This window comes from Rhinolophus hipposideros, assembly GCF_964194185.1.
Source record: "Rhinolophus hipposideros genome assembly, chromosome: 13".
NCBI classification, from domain to species: domain Eukaryota; kingdom Metazoa; phylum Chordata; class Mammalia; order Chiroptera; family Rhinolophidae; genus Rhinolophus; species Rhinolophus hipposideros.
In genome coordinates this window covers 15,121,399-15,138,281 of record NC_138059.1, presented here as the reverse complement: position 1 = coordinate 15,138,281, position 16,883 = coordinate 15,121,399, and the positions used below count along the sequence as shown (strand labels likewise).

Here is a 16,883-nt window from a genome sequence, read left to right as displayed (position 1 = left end):
CCTATAACAGTGTCTCGCAAGGAAGAGAAGCTTAGCCTCAGAGCTCCAGCCCATGCGGTTCCCTAGTCACAATTGCAACCCTTGGGATCGCAAGGTCCGCTGAAGACAAATGGAAGAAACTTTTTTTTTTTTTTTTTTTTTGTCTTAAAGGCAAGTTCAAGACTCTTGGGAAAAAATCATTGAATTCTAAAGGGAATAAGGAAAGGCTCTGTGTCAACCACTTTTCCCTATGATCATCCATCAGCCTGTAAATATATTGTATTTGTCCAACAGCTTTACTCCATCTTTCCTGGACTTTTCGCTTATCCCTTCCTAGCTAGAGGCAGCATGATGTGGCCATTGGAAAGCTGGACTTAGAAGTGAGGCCATCAGGGTTCAAATCTCTTTCACTACTTGTTAACTGTGTGGTCTTAGGCAAGTCACTTTATGTCTCTGAGGCCTCAGTTCTCTTTATGGTAAAAAAAAAAAATGAGAGCAAGAGCGAGAGAGTGCGAGAGAGAAATCTATAGTAACTTCTGATGAAGTTGTGAATATTAAGTGATTCCATCAACATAACCTGCTCAAATCAGCTGCTGGTACCCAGTAAGCCTCACAAAAGGATTGACTGTTGCCTGTCTGTAAACGGGACCTGCAAAAGTAAGGATCTTTGTGTATTTTCTGATGTTTGTCTCTAATGCCTAGAAATGCCTACCAGGCAGGTAATAGACACTCATTCATATTCGTCATATGAATGAATGCATGCAAATATGGTGGACCCTGAGCAATCTGTGATGAAGAGGAAGTACCTGGTTCCAGCTGGAGTTTTTGTTCGTTGGTTGATGGAAGCCATAAGCCCACACTGGTAGAGCGATAACGAGAAGGGATGAGGCAGGGTAGTGGGGAGAGAGCTTTTCTCTGTCTCCTGAGTGGCAGGAAAGCTCTAAGTTGTCTATGGTTGTTTTTCCCTCCCACTTACCTGGATCACCTCTGGATCTGAGGGTGGAATCACTTTCTGGGGCCTCTGGGTTATGTCACCATGGAAATCACCCACTGACATCAAGATATTTGAATGGTGCTCTGGTGTGTTTAGAGCTTCCGTTTTGTCACTGCTCTCTGGGATTGGTTTAATAATTTGTGTTGTCATCAGAATTCCTGAAGTGATTGCCACAATGTCTTTCCAGGCTCAGGCTGCATGAAGAAAAGGTTATTAAAGATAGACGACATCATCTCAAAACCTACCCAAACTGTTTCGTCGCGAAAGAACTGATTGACTGGCTGATTGAGCACAAAGAAGCTTCTGATAGAGAGACTGCGATTAAACTCATGCAGAAATTAGCCGACCGGGGCATCGTTCATCATGGTGAGTAAGGTGGTGACAGTCAAAGTCACTTGAGAGATGAAGGACTACAGCTTCTGTTCCAGATACGAACCTACCCATTTACACAATAAAACATTTTACTTCGTCTCCTCTGTGTACCGCTCCTCAGTTGCATTCCCTTCCTCCCTCCAAGAGGCACGTGGGTTCATTTCTGTGGACTTCCTTATATTGTTCTGTATATGCACCTCTTAGCAACATGTATTGTTTTAAATAAATATAGAGATGCCCGTTTGTTCTTTTGCACACGTTGTACTGGAGAGTCGTCACAATGATAGTGGATCTCCTGTGTGCTCATTTTTATTGCTATGTATGCCATGTTTAATTACGCCATGATACACTCATCCATTCTGCAACTGATGGGCCTAGAGGTTATGTCCAAGTTTTTGCTGTCACTCTTCAACGGTTCAGTGAACATTCGGGCCCATGTCTCCTTGAAATCCCTAACCCTGGCCAAGAACTTTCACATGCTGGTATCCTCTTGGACTGGAATGCCCTTTCTCTTCATTTTGCCCATTTGCTATGCATTCTTCAGGTCTCCACGTATATGCAGACTCTTCAGAGAAGCGTCCATTCCTCAAAGTTAGGTTACTGAGGTACCAGGTACGCCTTCTTTGGACTCCCACTGCAGTATCTCATCATCTCTTTCATTGCCCTGTCACACCATATTTTAATTACATGTTGCCATCTCTCTCTATCTCGTTCAATTTTATATTCTTTGAGGCTGATGCCTACCCCAATATCATGCTCAAGAAGAGTATGTGGATTGAGTGATTAATTGAATTTTGAGACATTTTTTTATAGATGATGAGGGTGATACCTAATAATAGGAACACTTACTCTGTTCCCGCTACTGTGCTAAATACTATACATGTATTACATCATATAGTCGTGTGCTTGAGAAATTAGGGAGAAAAACAAATCTGAATTCGCAACTTAGTTTGACTGATTAAATAATATATTTTTTTCTTATTTGCCTTTCTCTGTATATTGTGTTTCAGTGTGTGATGAGCATAAGGAATTCAAGGACGTCAAACTCTTCTACCGCTTTAGAAAGGATGACGGCACCTTCCCCTTGGACAATGAGGTGAAGGCCTTCATGAGAGGACAGAGGCTCTATGAGAAGTATGTTACACATGAAATCCCCCAGTGTACTCTCAACGTGTAGACAGAAGCAGAGCTATTTTAGTCTTTTATCGTTTTGACTTCAGCCTGGCTCTTCCATGTGGGATAGTTACATAACTGTTCCTTTAATCATGAGAAAACTTCCTCACTCATTTGCTTCTCTCCGTGCCAGAAATTAAGTCATGAGATTCTTAATAAAGAATTTATTTAAATAGTATTTTTTATATTTAGGTCGATTTAACAAAACCCCAGAAGTGAAAATAAAAGGCTGGAGCTTGATGTTTGCCATCAAATGATGCCGTGGCTCTTTCTCTTTTAAATGCTGTTGTATAACTTGGAGGTTTAGTCTTATGAATGGCTAGAGACACAGTGTCAAGGACAGAGGACGTTCAAGTTCAGATCAAAAGATGAGTAGTTAGAGAACTTCAGATAGTACGATGGTCCAAGAGAAAGAATCTCTGAGCCCTTTGGAAGAGAATTTGGTTGGTGCGTCTTGAATCCCCTCCAGTGGTCTGTCTCTGAGCTGATCTGCTATTTTTGTGCTCCCTTTCCCGTCCTTCCTTCCTTGTTTGTTTTTTACCCCCCCCCCCCCCGCAACCATTAGAGAAAGTTGTGCAGGAGCAATGGCACCCCCTCCTTAGCTGTGGCTGTGCTGTTTATAAACAAAGGCATGCAAAAAAATACAAACAGGCATTTATCATATGGAAGAGCCTGAGCCTACACTATGATGAATGGGTTGGTGCTTGGGGAAGAGCGGCCCAGGTGGTCAGATTAAGTAGCAGGATGATTGAGAGGCAGACAGTGTTTGACTTCTAGCCCTGTCACCTTACCTTTGTAAACCCTAGTGTCCTGTTTTATGACCTCCTAGGTGTTTAGTGCTGTTGTGGAAATTAAAAGAATAAATTGTGTCATGTACTAAGTATTCAGCTCAGTAACTCTGGTATATTGTCAGACCCCACTGATGAAAACCATTTCAGATTTAACATGATATGGATGACCACCCTCCATTCTGTCTCTCCTATACTCTGTCTCTGTCCTAGTTCTATTCACCTCTGTTTCTGGAGCTGGTATTGTCCAACCACTTAAGGTCCAATATGTACTAGGTCTCCTATCACTTGCTTTCTATATCAAAGTATAGGAAAAACCCCCATCTCCCTGACTCACATGAATTTGAGTGGAAGGGATCCATCAACACTTCCATTTGTCTATTTGAGTGTATATACATGTTTTGTTGCCGTTTTCTTTTACTTTCTTAGTTCCTTTTAGAAAATTCTAGATGGTCTTAGGTATTTACCATGGTGGTCCCTTCAAACTATAAGATTCTATGTTGTCAAAGACACACTTCTCATTTCCATGGAAGGAAGCTGGGGGGTTCTCTGACCCTCTTCTCTAGCTACAGTTTATCTCTGGGTAACCACACTGCGGGGGTTAGGATTAGCAATAACTGAAAATGTCTGGTAGAAAACTGGTTTGCTAATGGGATGGGTATAATGGCAAGACAAAAATAAAAAAAGTTGAAAGAACATTGTCATACCTTCTGTAAAACAGACTTCAACTCTAGCCCCACCTTCTGTTGCTTCTCCCCTTATACCTTATGTGCTGTTCACACTGAACTATGTCACCAGCCAATGTTCCTGTCGGCCTTCTGGCCACTTATCAATTCACGAATTATACAAGAAAAATGTACTGAGCCCTTACCACATGCCAAGAACAGCTGTAGGCATTGGAAATGTGTCCTGAACCACAGCTGGACACAGCCTCTGCCCCCATCATTTTAATTAAAGAGAGAGGCATTAAATGGATAACACACAAAGAGGAATGTGGTAGAATACAGGTGGTTTTCAGTGCTAGAAATAAGAATAGACTTACTGAAGGTAGTGAAGTATTTTAGATGGGGGAAGGGGCAGGAAAGAGGTCCCCGAAGAGTGATCTTTGAATAAAGTGAGCCTGGAGGATATTTGGTGAAAGAGAGTCTCAGATGGAGGGCACAGCAAGGATAAAGGCTTGGAAGCAGGAATGTGCTTGGCATATTTTGTGACAGTAAGGAAGCCAGAGTGTCCAGAAGGCAGGAGGAAGTAAGGGGAGAATAGTGGAAAATGAGTTGGGGCCAGATCATATTTGGACCCTTAAGGCCATGATAGGAATTGAGAGTATTAAGTATAATGGGAAGCCATTGGAGAGTAGAGAGCAGAGAAGTGGCATTCTGATGTGCGTTTTGCACTTGCTGTTCCCTCTGCCTAGAAGACGCTTCATGCTACTCTCATCCCTTTCCCTAGTTCACTCTGACTCTTTCTGGCTTCATGTTCTATATGACCTTTTCTGGGAATCCTTCCATATCCCCTTAGGACTGAATTAGGTGCCACAACTGTGTGTTTGCCCATCAAAGAGCCATATTAAGATTCTGTCTTTGTTTACTGCATTAGATTATGAAACTTAAGGGTGGGGACCGCTTTGTCCTTTTTTGTATTTCTGATGGTTTCACAGGTGCCTAGCCAATTGCAGATGGTTAGATATTTGCTGAAAAGCATATGAATGAGCTCTTGGATCCCTGGATGAGTTGATCAATATTGCTGGGCTTTTTCTGTGTGCAGTTGGCTTTCCAGTCAGTAGGGTTCAGCGTCTCAATTTCCAAGTAAATTTATTTCTTCACACTGCTTGTGAAATTAGCACTAGGAAAAGGCATTTAATTAGTACTTAACCTTGCATGAACTAGCTGCCACCTCACAAATCTCACAAAGGCCCCTACTTTTGGTTGCTGGAACAAGTGTGGAACAAACTTTGGGGCCTTTGAAATTGATGGTTCAGTTTCCCTATTTGATCATTTTTGTTTAGTGTCATTATTTTTATGCCTCACACATAATTATTTTTTATGCATTTTCCTTGTACCCCTGGCCATTTTCCCATGAATCTCAACATATACTGTCAATTTGTAAGTTTTGGATACTTTCTTTAAATAACAATAAGAAATTCATAGTTGGTTTGTTCATAGCTCATCTTTTCAAATACTTTATTTATTTTAGAATTCAAGTTTTTTCCTATATTATTTTAGTCAGAACTCTTATTTAGGATATGTCTAACATTTGTGAAAAGTATTGTAAAATACATATGTTCCTTTTGTTGTTTTCCTTTTAAAAAAATAACAATGGATAATAGTTGTTGGTTGCTAACTGTGTATTAGACATCCTGATTTATCCATTTTATTTAATCATCATAATACCCCCTAGTTAGATACTATCCATTTTATAGATGAGAAAAATGTGGCAATGTAGTGAGTAAGGTCAACTCACTAGTAAAAAAACAGCTAGGATTTGAACCCAAGAGCCCAGAGCCCAAACTTATTGCTACTAGGCTATTAATAAATCTTTTTTGTTTCCTTTAGTGGAGATTAAATGAATGAAATCAATGTTGACTACAAAATGTAGGTTATCTTATAATGTAACAAGGAGTTTGTAAATATGGAATTTTCTGTAAAAAATTTACGGAGAATATTCCAGAATTCTAAAGTAGACATTGGCAAAAGAGAGTGAAATGATATCCTTTCATGGTAAATCTCGATGGTGTTCTATAAACGTGATGAAAATAACAGTGCCTTTTATTTGTAAATTAAGTTCCTCACAGCTTCCATTAGATATTTTATAGTAAATAATGATATAAAATAGACGGGGCATTATGGGATGGCATCTGGGACCCAAAACAGTGAAGTCATATCGTTTAAGAGGAACGGGGGTCTCACTTGAAACCTGAGGGTGTCAGGTGTGTAGGTTGCTGTTCTCTCCACAACCTCCCACCAGCTCTGAGGGGCTGGCTTTTTGCTCTCCCCTTGTTTGTTTGTTCTGTGTTATTAATAGAACTTTGTCAAACTTGGTGGTTTCTGACTGTGGTTTTGCTAAACCCTGCTGATATTTGGGGCCCCCTGGCTTTCGAACCTGTAATGGTCAGTGTTTCTCAGTCAGCTATTTTCTAGCACAAATCCGGGTCTCAGAACAAAATTCAGTGACTCTGCTACGGCTTAGTCTCTTTCTCATGCCAGTTGCCGTAACCCAGAGGTACTTCAATGAGGGGTAGTTCAAGGTCAGAAGCTGGCCCTTTCTAGTTGTCCCAATGTGAGGAACGTTCCAGGTGAGCTGGTGACATGAATCTTCCTGTGTCGTAGGTGAGCGCCGGTGTGGGCTTTGGAATCACACATCCCTGGTCTCAAGTTGCAGCCTGTGACCTTGAGCAGTCTGTTGAACCTTTCTGAGCTGTAGTCTTAAATGGAGATAAGGCTGGGGCCCACTTGGGAAGACAGTTGGAAGAATTAAATAAAATGTGGTCTGTACAATACTCAGCATAGGGCTTGGCACAGAGCGGTGAGAGCCCCAGAAATATTAGCTGCTGCTATTAGAATAGCAAATAACAATATAAGTAAATGATACCTATGATTCTTATTATATTATTTTAAAATGAAGCCTAGCATAGTGGTTAAGAGCCTAGGAGCCAGGCTACCTGAGTATGAATCCTGGCTCTGGTCCTTGGGTCATGTGGCTTCTCTTCTCTGGGCCTCCATTTGCCCATCAGGTAAATGGAAACATTCACTGTATCGACCTCATAGACTTTCTTGTGGGGATTTGAATGAACGAATACATAGAAGCACCCAGGACAAGGCCTGGCTCAGAATATCCTACTGCTTGTCTCCTGCTGCCGGCTTGAAAGGAATATGAGAGAGACAAAGTGTGCTGCTGGATCAGGGCCCAGACTTTGTCATTTTGAGGAATTAATCTGAGCACTGTCCAGGCCACAGTACACTTCCTTCAACAAACTTTCGTCAAACCTTCACTGTGGACTGAAGATATAAAGAAGAAGTCATGATATCTTTCCAGGAGAAGCTTAAGAGTTTCCCACTTAATGCTGCGTGGGCACAGACACCCCACACACATAGCACCTCAGCCTACCGCACATTCTTTCAAGCAGTACAAGTTTCAGTTTTCAGGTAAAGCCTTTCTAAGCAGGATAACTATCCGTAACTGGAACGACATGGAATCTGTGTACCCTGTTTTCACGTGGCAGAAGATATTTGGGGTGCATGTACCAAGCTACAAAACTTGATTATCTTTCAGCAGTTAGCAAAATCTCTCTCTCTCTCTCTCTCTCTCTCTCTCTCTCCCTTTCTCCATCTCATTTTGGTTTTAATGTGCATTTAAAATAGATCTTTTTTAAGAAAAAGTTGAACTCAGGATTATCAGGTGTGCTGTATACTGATAAACAGAATTAGCTGTAAAAGAGAATATGAGTTTGAGGTACAATTTGGATTTTCCTTACTAAAACTACTAGTTGAAATGTACATTTCATACGAACCTTCATTTCATCTTCAGACACATAGAGGAGACTTGTCAGTTCTACCTTAACATCAGTCTTAATATGGAGTTAAAAACTTTCTAGGTCTGGTTCATAAAAACATTAGTTTAGTTTTTCATCTAAAAGGCCTTTGGTTTTCTCAACAGCAGGAGTTTCTCTCTCCAGCCACTAGCAGTCTATTTATTCTGCCTCTGAGTGTCGACCTGATTGAAGAATTGATTTAAATGCCTGTGTGCGATTCGATCTCTATTGAGTTCCCCCTGCTTTCTTTATATCCTCTTGTCCATAGGACTGAAGAGAAATAAAAGGGAGAAACTGTATGTAAAGGGCTAAAGCCCTTTTGTGTGTTTAATCTTATCAGAGGTTTCTCTACCCTGTGCCCCTGGGATCTTTTTCCTTCTCCCTCCCAGTGCCTGGCACAATAAATATTTGCTGAAGGAACAAAGGCCTCTTCGGGCTGTGATTGCGATGAGCTGCTGAGCTTGTACCATGAAAGAGCTACAGGGAGCTTGCTTTTAATGACAAGCAGCAATAACCAGAGGTTTACCTGGTTTTGCCCCTTCAGAGTTTACCAAGCAACTTATACACCAACACGTTTGATCCTCTGTACAACTCTGTGGGTTATACCCAGTAGGCACAATTAATCCCACTGTAGAGATGGGGGACATGAGCTAGAGAGAAGTTGAATGACTGATGTCACCCTAAATCATCAAGCTGGAGTAAGAGGAAAAAAGTCTCCAAGCATTTGACTTCATCGCGTTCCATCTCTGGTGTAGACATGCTTTTCAAACTGCTATCCTGAGTTTGGCAAATTGATTCAAATTTGGTGTTCAAACTACATTTTAATTATTTTTCCAAGTTTACTAAAAATACCTTGTAACATAAATATTATGCACAACATTTTCATTGTTTACTTGTGCTGCCCAATTAATTAGTAGCTTCATAGAATCTTAGACTAAACATTTCCTGCCTTCTTGGTTTATGTGGAGAGTGTCCAAAGATTGCAATGTAAGTGGGTTAAAGTTGTTACCTTTTGCAACTGCTTGACTTTGATACAATTGTATCAAAGGGTTGACTTGACTTTGATACAGTATAACTAACAAGAACTGTTAAGAGTCTTGGGATTTTACCCTACTTGCAAGCCAACAAGTTTGCTTGCCACCATTTCATGAGTGCTGGCAGAAGACATGAGACCCCTGGGTTAGGGACAAAGGACAATTTATTACCTTCAGCAGCAGTAATAACTAAACTATCCTCATTTTCTGGAACCAGTTTCCCACGCCTTAGTTCCCACAGAATAGCATAGCGAGGTCTAGATGATACTGGCCTGGGTTGGGTTATAGAAGAGGAATTCCAAGCTTGTGGAACCTGAATCTTTTGTAATAGTCTTCAAGCAAACCTGCTCTCTGGCCCAGAGGCAGACATGACTTCTATTATACTGGACAGTAAGCAACTCTGCCCTTCTGCTCTGAAAGGAGGCACTGCCTTTATCTTCCAAATCTTCATTATGCAAACTTTCTTGAAAAGATAGAACATAAGTTGTCAGTGGTTCTGCTTAATAGGTAGGAAGAGATGTGAGAGACCCATGGAAAATTATCTCCAAACAACTAAAACAAAAGGCACAAATTAACTGGATTTTGTAGTTGATCATGGGGGGAACAATTATTCTCCCCACTTCTCTTATTTCTCTCTCTACTTTTTTGTGTGTTAATCAAAACTATCTTAAACTGTTTAACTTTAAGTTTAACTTAAACTTAAACTTTTTAAATAAAAAAAACTGTTTAACTTTTGTAAATAAATTTTGTTATAAACATGAAATTGAAAACTGGAATTTTCTAAAGGATTTTATTTGAGAAAAGAAGGTAGTTGTTTAAAAGTTTTGAAACTATGCTGTTTTTAAAGGGCCCCCATCTCTCTCTTTTTTTAAATTAAAGTTTATTGGGGTGACAATGGTTAGTAAAGTTACATAGATTTCAGGTGTACAATTCTGTGTCCCATCATCTATAAATCCCATTGTGTGTTCACCACCCGGAGTCAGTTCTCTTTCCATCACCATATATTTGATCCCATTTACCCTCATCCACCACCCTCTCCTTCCCCCCTAAACGTCCCCCATCTCTTCTCACAGGATGTTTAACAGCAATTTTGGAACAAACATTTAAATTGTTTCATTGTATGTGCCACTCTGTGTAGAGTGATGGGAACTTTTTGAGCTAGAACTACATCCTTCTTGGATACCCCTAACCATCTCCTTCCTTCTTTATTTCTTTCCTTTTCTTTCTTTCTTTTTTTTTTTTTAAGTTTCTTTGTAGCAGGCCATGCAAAATTGCAGAATTTTGCTTGATGGGTGATTAAAAGACTTAATAATTTGCCCATCAGGAGTCCTAAACTGGAGAGACTACATGAAACAAGCCTTTTGTTAAAAAGGCTTTTGTTTTGTTAAAAAAACAAAATTCAACTGAGTAAATTTGAAGATCTAATCATTCGGCTTTATTAAGTGATTCATGAATCCGGCAGCATCCAGTCTAGTAACTAGACGGGACCTCCAAAGATTGTACAAAATGGAAGGTTTTTATAGGAAGAAGTGGGGACAAGCGAGCTAATAGTGAAAGAAAAGAAAGGATTTGGGGGGAGGCAGGACATCTCTTCTTTGTGGGAAGAAGAGAGGCAGGGTTTTTATCATGTAGATTATCTCTTCTTTCTATGGAGGATGGAGAGGGCCCATGTGACAGATTATCTTACTGGTGCTTGACCAGAAAATTCCATACAGGTTGATTAAGATTATGTTTCTGGGAAAGGTTGAAACTGCAATTAGGTGAGGTATTTAATCTAGGTTTTGGGCCTGTGGTGTTTTTTTTTTTTGTTTTTTTTTTTGTTTTGTTTTCTTTAACAGGAGCTGAAGAGACTAAGAGATTAATTAAGCCTGAAGATGCTGATGATAATAGGGAAAGCAGCAAACATATTGCATTATTGGTACTTGCTGTATATCAAGCATTTTACATATGTTGTCTGACTAAAGCCTCATTATAAACCAATGGGATAAATACTGTTATTTTTCCCTTTGGCAAATAAGGAAATTGAGGCTAGAGAGGTGAGTTAACTGGCTTACCTTCACACGGCCAGAAAACACGTGGAGCCTTTCAAACCCTTGTTTCCAGCTCCAGAGCCCAAGATCTTAACTGTTTTTCAGTTTGTGGCTTCTACTTTGCACAGATTCTATAACTTCAATGCAAGGCGACAGCAGTAATGAATGCCACCAAATAATGGTAAACAATACACAGCGTACTAGAGTTTTAAATGGGTCTGAAAAAAGTATTCGTCTCCTGGCTCATACCAAGTCCTTGAGTCTGGTTCTGGAAACCACATTCTTCTTCCCCATCCTATATAATAAATGGCAATACTATTAGAGCTTTGTTCACACACAGAGCAGGTCATGGGACAGCTGTGCTTGTCAGAAGTCTTCTGCCCTAGATTGTCGTCTGCAGATTTCTAGCTCTGGCTGATTATTTAGAAATGATGAGGTAGAGGTAAACAGGTTTCTGCTCCAACAGTAGACTGGATTCATTGATGGAGATTGGCTGTACTAGTTACTTCTGCCCAATTCTCCTAATCCTGTGTAATCGCAGGACGACCAACCAAGTCTCTGTAACACTGACTTTGCCAATCGATCTCTGTAGTTACTTTTTAATTCGGTAGAACCATTTAAGATTTCTGGAGTTGGAGAGGCATGTGTCAGAGTTCTTTCCCTGCCACGTGTAGAGACATTTCAGGCTTCTCGAGCCTGATTTCCATCTGTGAAACGGGAAGAAAATGCATAAATTTCCTCACAGACTTGTTGTGAGGACCAGAGACCAAGTTCAGTGGAGTCTCATCTCATGCAGGACGTGTTCTATTTCTAATATGTGAGGGAAAGTACCTACAGTCAAAGTATCTTTGTGGTACCCGAGTTGCGTACAAAACATATGCCTCTATATGCTAGAGGTATATTCAGCGTGATAAAATGCTCCGTTGTTATTCAGGGCGTCTCTGTTTGTCCTCCATGTCCATTCTCCACCCTTTTCCAACCTGCTGTGGGCTCAGGAGGCTGACAATATGGACCGCATCCACAGGCTCCATTGCCATTGGCTGGTCAGGGGGAAGCACTAGTAGAAAGGAGGTAGGAGGGAGTAGAGTGAGGTCAGAGCATTTATTTCTCTGCTCCCTCCCAGCTATTGAAGGCCACAGCTCCTGTCAGGAAGCCTTTTCCTTACCTGTATCTGGTTTAGGTTCTGGAAACTGCCCTTTCTCCCTAAGCCTAAAGTTACTGATCTCAGCCAGCAGCCTGCTAGCCGAGGAGGTTCACCATCCCTTTGAGTTTCCTTTAACCCTTTCCATAGCTTTATTATTATTATTATTATTATTATTATTATTGTTATTGTTATTGTTATTACAAACTACCTTTTATTAGCCCATGTGCACATTCTTACAGTTTCCTGCTGAGACCCTGATGGAAAGAACCTGTGAGGCCTCCCTGGGAACTGAAAGGAATTGTTGGACCAATATGGAGTATGGTTGGATGATGAATGAATTATTTTGGCTCCTTTTCTGCTCCTGCATCACCTTGGGTCCTAGCCCAGCAAACATAGCAGCCATATCTCCAAGGTGCTTGTGTTTGATATTTCAGTCTCTCCAGACACTCTTTGGGGTCATGGACCTTGAGGCCACACCCAGCTTTGGAGCCTCAATGTCCAGCATCTAACATGGACCCAAGAAATGCTGGTTGAAGAGACAAATAGATAAATTAACACATGGTCATTATTTAGGAAAGAAGTCAATGGGCAGCTCCTTTCTTTTCTAACCTGTGGAAGATTCAAATGTGAGAAAAACCAGTAGTAGATATTTGCCATTCTAAGGTCACTCTGATCCCATTTACTCATTGTAGGTTCTGATCAAAACCATTGAAAAGATAAGAATAATAATCATAGCCATCATTTACTGAGCACTTCCGTGCTCTGGGCACCATCCTACATATTTTCATGCATTATTTAAGTGAATTCTTCCTACACTTCTAAGAGGGAGAGATTTTTACCATCAATTTACAGGTAAGGAAAGTGAACTTGAGATAGGCTACGTAACATGCTTTAAAACTCCTGTTGCGCAGGAGTGCGCCTGGCCAAAAGTTACCCAGAGTGCAGGCTCTCCACTTTCCCACAGTTGGCATTAAAACTTAAAAAACTTCCTTGAGTGAACCTGTAGAAATTGAATATCACACAGAGCATTCTTTGAATCCAATGACTGGTTTAGGGCAAGTGTCATTTTTATTCCATCTGGAAGAGATTAAGAACCCAGAGTCTTTTCTAGAGGAAATAGCTCTTGTTTGTTTTTAAATGTTGAGATTCTAGAGTGAATGGATCAAGGAAGTTGGTGCAGCCTGAGGTTATGCCAAGAGAGACAAAGGTGAGAAAAAGAAATACACAGTAGAAGAGGGGGCAGGCCCTTCTAAGAGGCAGGAATGGAAGCAAAGTAAAAGTGGATTGTGTAGGAGTGACAGCAGTGAAAGGCATGGCTGGGAGTTTGCAAGGGAGGAGGGTATTTCTTCTTCCCAGGCTTTGTGTCGGGGTTCCTGAGGTGGCTGGCTTTGTCTTTAAATGCAGAGATGATTCCCCAGGAGGTATAGTTGCTTTGTTGTTTTTCTTGTTTTGTTTGCTAAACGAAAACAACTCTACTTAAGGTTTCTTCACAAGAGCTGGGGCGTCTAAGCAAAGGCATTGTTCCTCCAAATGAAAAGAAGCACCACATTGACAAAAGGCATTAATTAATTTCAGGACCCCTAACAAAAGACTCCAGAGAAAGACAATCCAGATAACATTTTTGACTTTATTAGTTAAATTTGTTGAAGTGTAATATATATAAAATACCCATACCAGAAGCCTGCAGCTCAAATTGTCACACCCTGAAAAATTATGGAACTACCACCCAAATAGTATTTTTTTTAAATTGTCCTCTATATTGTACTGTAATTTAATATCCTAAGTAAAATTAACTTTTGTGTCATTGTTAGTATTCTCTAGAATGTAAAATGTCCTTTTAAGTAATTGAACTCTTTGGCTTTTTTAGAAAAATGTTTCACCTATCTCTTGAATGGCTTGGAATTGGTTCTTCTGGCTGGTTTGTACTGTTGTCCAACTGATAGAGAAATATTTTTCCTGTGCGTTCCCAAATGATGTAGATGATGTTGGATCTGTCGGCAGTTTCTGGCTGTGGGCCGGGATCCTGTCTTGTGAGACAGAAGAATGGAAACACGGACCCAGGAGAGGCAAAGAGTCTTTTTTAAAAGGATAGTTTCTTGAAAGCAAAGAGTCAAAGCTCCCAAGCAGGAGGGAGTCCGGAATTGGGGTGACCCCCTGACTGATACAAAAGCTCTTACTTTTATACCTTCCCTTGCCTGTTTGGGGAAGGGAGCTGATTGAAGAAGGGAACTGATGCCTTCTAACAAAATTCGTCTACCAGGTTTATTCTGTTTGCCCATCCTGAAGGAATTAGCAAAGTAACCCACTCTTATCTATCAGATCAGCTCCATTTGTCAGGCCAAAAGAAATTTTGTGATTAACCTCAAGACCTTGTTACCTTTTGTCCTGGAGCGAAGGAGTGATTTCAAAAGTGTTTTAGGATATGGCTGTCTTTGTTTATTCCACCAGGGACCTCCCTGTCTACCTAGGGACACACTAACTATCGAGTATCACAACCTGACAAGGATTGACAAGAGATGATACGGGTCAACGAGAGAGAGAGAGAGAGAGAGAGAGAGAGAGAGAGAGAGAGAGAGAGAGAGAGAGAGAGAGAGAGAGAGAGTTTGTGCGTGTGTAGCTGTGTGTATCATTTGTTCACTGCTACTTTGTGCCAGGTTGATATGCTAGCTGCTTTATACAGATTAGCTCTAATTTTTACAACCCCACTGAGGTAAGCATTATTATCCTCATTATATACAAGAAGAAACAGGATTAAAGCCCAACCACAGCTTGGAAATTGCACTTCAGAGATTCAAACCCAGGACGGCTTCACATTGCCACAGTCTCCCCGGAACAGTTTGTGCTAATAGGCACGAGCAGAGCAGAAGGTAGTCAGTCAACCAGCTCCCTCCCAGATTCCTCTTGCTTGGCTCTGGGGTGTTGTTTTATCCTTCTATTTCCTTCCTGCACTAGGACACAGAGATTCGGAAATACTGAAGGCTCTCCTGTCTATCAAATTTTATAAGCATCTCAAGTTTTGTGTGCTCAGCACTTCAAAAAGGCCAATATTGAAGAGATCAGAGTTTGGGATAAGGAAAGGTTTATTGATGGAGAAGGCAGGAGCTGTCAATAGTTCAAACCCATCATGAGAGTGCCGCAAGTTTAAGTGTCTTTTCTGTGAAGGGAAAGGAGGCGGGATGGGGGGAGAGGTGGGATCCTAGGAAGAGCACAACGTCTCCAAATCTCTGTTCCTGGTTGAGTCTGTCCTGAGCTTCCTGTATGTCTTTGATAAAGTTATTGTTTCACACACATTTTTCCACCTCTTCAGCAAAAATTCCTTGTATTAAGGGCTGTTTTGCCTTAAGCAGAATTCCTCTAGTCAATTAACATATCTATAGAGGAGCTTTCCAATCAGCCTGAAGGAGAGAGAGACAGAGACAGAGACAGAGACAGAGAGACCGGAGCAGGTTGTTAGCATTTGCCATGTGTTTCTTTATCCCATTTCCCCCAGACTGAGGTTAGCAGCTGGTCCTTTGGTGCTAAGGGCTCCCTATTGGTTTCCAGCAGATGGATGAAATCCAAGTGTATAAGAGCATTTTAAAGAACTTTAGTTACCTTGCTTTCTCCTGGTCTTCCAGAGTAATAACCCTGACTGACTCTTTGTATTTCCAGTGACCATCCCAGGGCGCTGTCCTCGTTAAGTGCTGATAATTCATTGTTGAGCTGAAAGCACAATGGCCATAATAAAAAGCAAAAGAAGGACTGATCATCATTATACAAAAGGACCAGTCTGCTGCCATCTTTGTTATCTTCATGACTCACCTGAGCTCAGAATTTATGCACTCGATTCACCTTTAGGATCTGAAGCCTTTCTGACCTGACGGCTGCTTAGACCCAGGCTTCTCTCCTTCTACTTTGTGGTCCCTCTCACCCCCACCCCTTCCCCATCCTGACTCTACTTAACACTGACCCGCTTCTCCTGACCTCTCCTTGTATAATGCTTCTAGTACTTGCTGCTCCTGGATCCTGTATCCTCTCACTGCCAGAGCCAACTCCCGTTTCTTCTTAACTTGGAGCTTGGAAGCTCCCTCTGGTAGACTTAGGGATTTCGTTCCTTGCTTCTTTTTCATTTTGTATGTATGTCTTACTCTGTTTTAGCATTTATCTGCCTTGTACATACCATGTTTCCCTGAAAATAAGACCTAGCCGGACAATCAGCTCTAATGCGTCTTTTGGAGCAAAAATTAATATAAGACCCACTATTATATTACATTATACCCGGTCTTATAGTAAAATAAGACTGGGTCTTATATTAATTTTTGTTCCAAAAGACACATTAGAGCTGATTGTCCAGCTAGGTCTTATTTTTGGGAAACACGGTAGGTTTGTAACGTTTGCTTCCCCACTGGGCAGTAAGCAATTTAAGGACAAGGGCCTTTTCATTTCTGCATCTCCTGAGACATAGAAGATGCTCAATCAATATTTATTGAATTAGCGAATGAGTAAATGAAATGACCAAAGTAGTGATGTTTTAACAGTTTTATTGAGATATAATTCACCTACTACTCCACTGGCCCATTTAAAGTGTACAAGTTAATGGCTTTTAGTATATTCACAGATATGTGCAACCATCACCATGATTTTAGAACCTTTTCATCCCTTCAATTCGTACCCTTTAGCAATCATTTCCCTATTTTCCCATTCATCCCAAAGCAACCACTAATTTACGTTTTACCTCTATGGATTTCTGTTCTAAACATTTTATGTGAATGGAATGATATAATATATTGGTCTTTTGTGACTGGTCTCTTTAATATAGTGTTGTGGACGAAAAAGGTGTTCTAGGAAAGTAACCTCATAGT

At 40.8% G+C, this 16,883-nt stretch overlaps 1 protein-coding gene across 1 annotated transcript in view; it reads left to right on the top strand.

Annotated features, from left to right (window-relative positions):
- Positions 1-16,883, top strand: part of DEPTOR (DEP domain containing MTOR interacting protein) — a 142,327-nt gene that overhangs the window by 38,128 nt on the left and 87,316 nt on the right. Inside the window, exons 2-3 of the mRNA XM_081070913.1 lie at positions 1,161-1,339; positions 2,356-2,479. Of these exons, the coding sequence (XP_080927039.1) occupies positions 1,161-1,339; positions 2,356-2,479 (303 nt within the window). The remainder of the gene's footprint in view (positions 1-1,160; positions 1,340-2,355; positions 2,480-16,883) is intronic.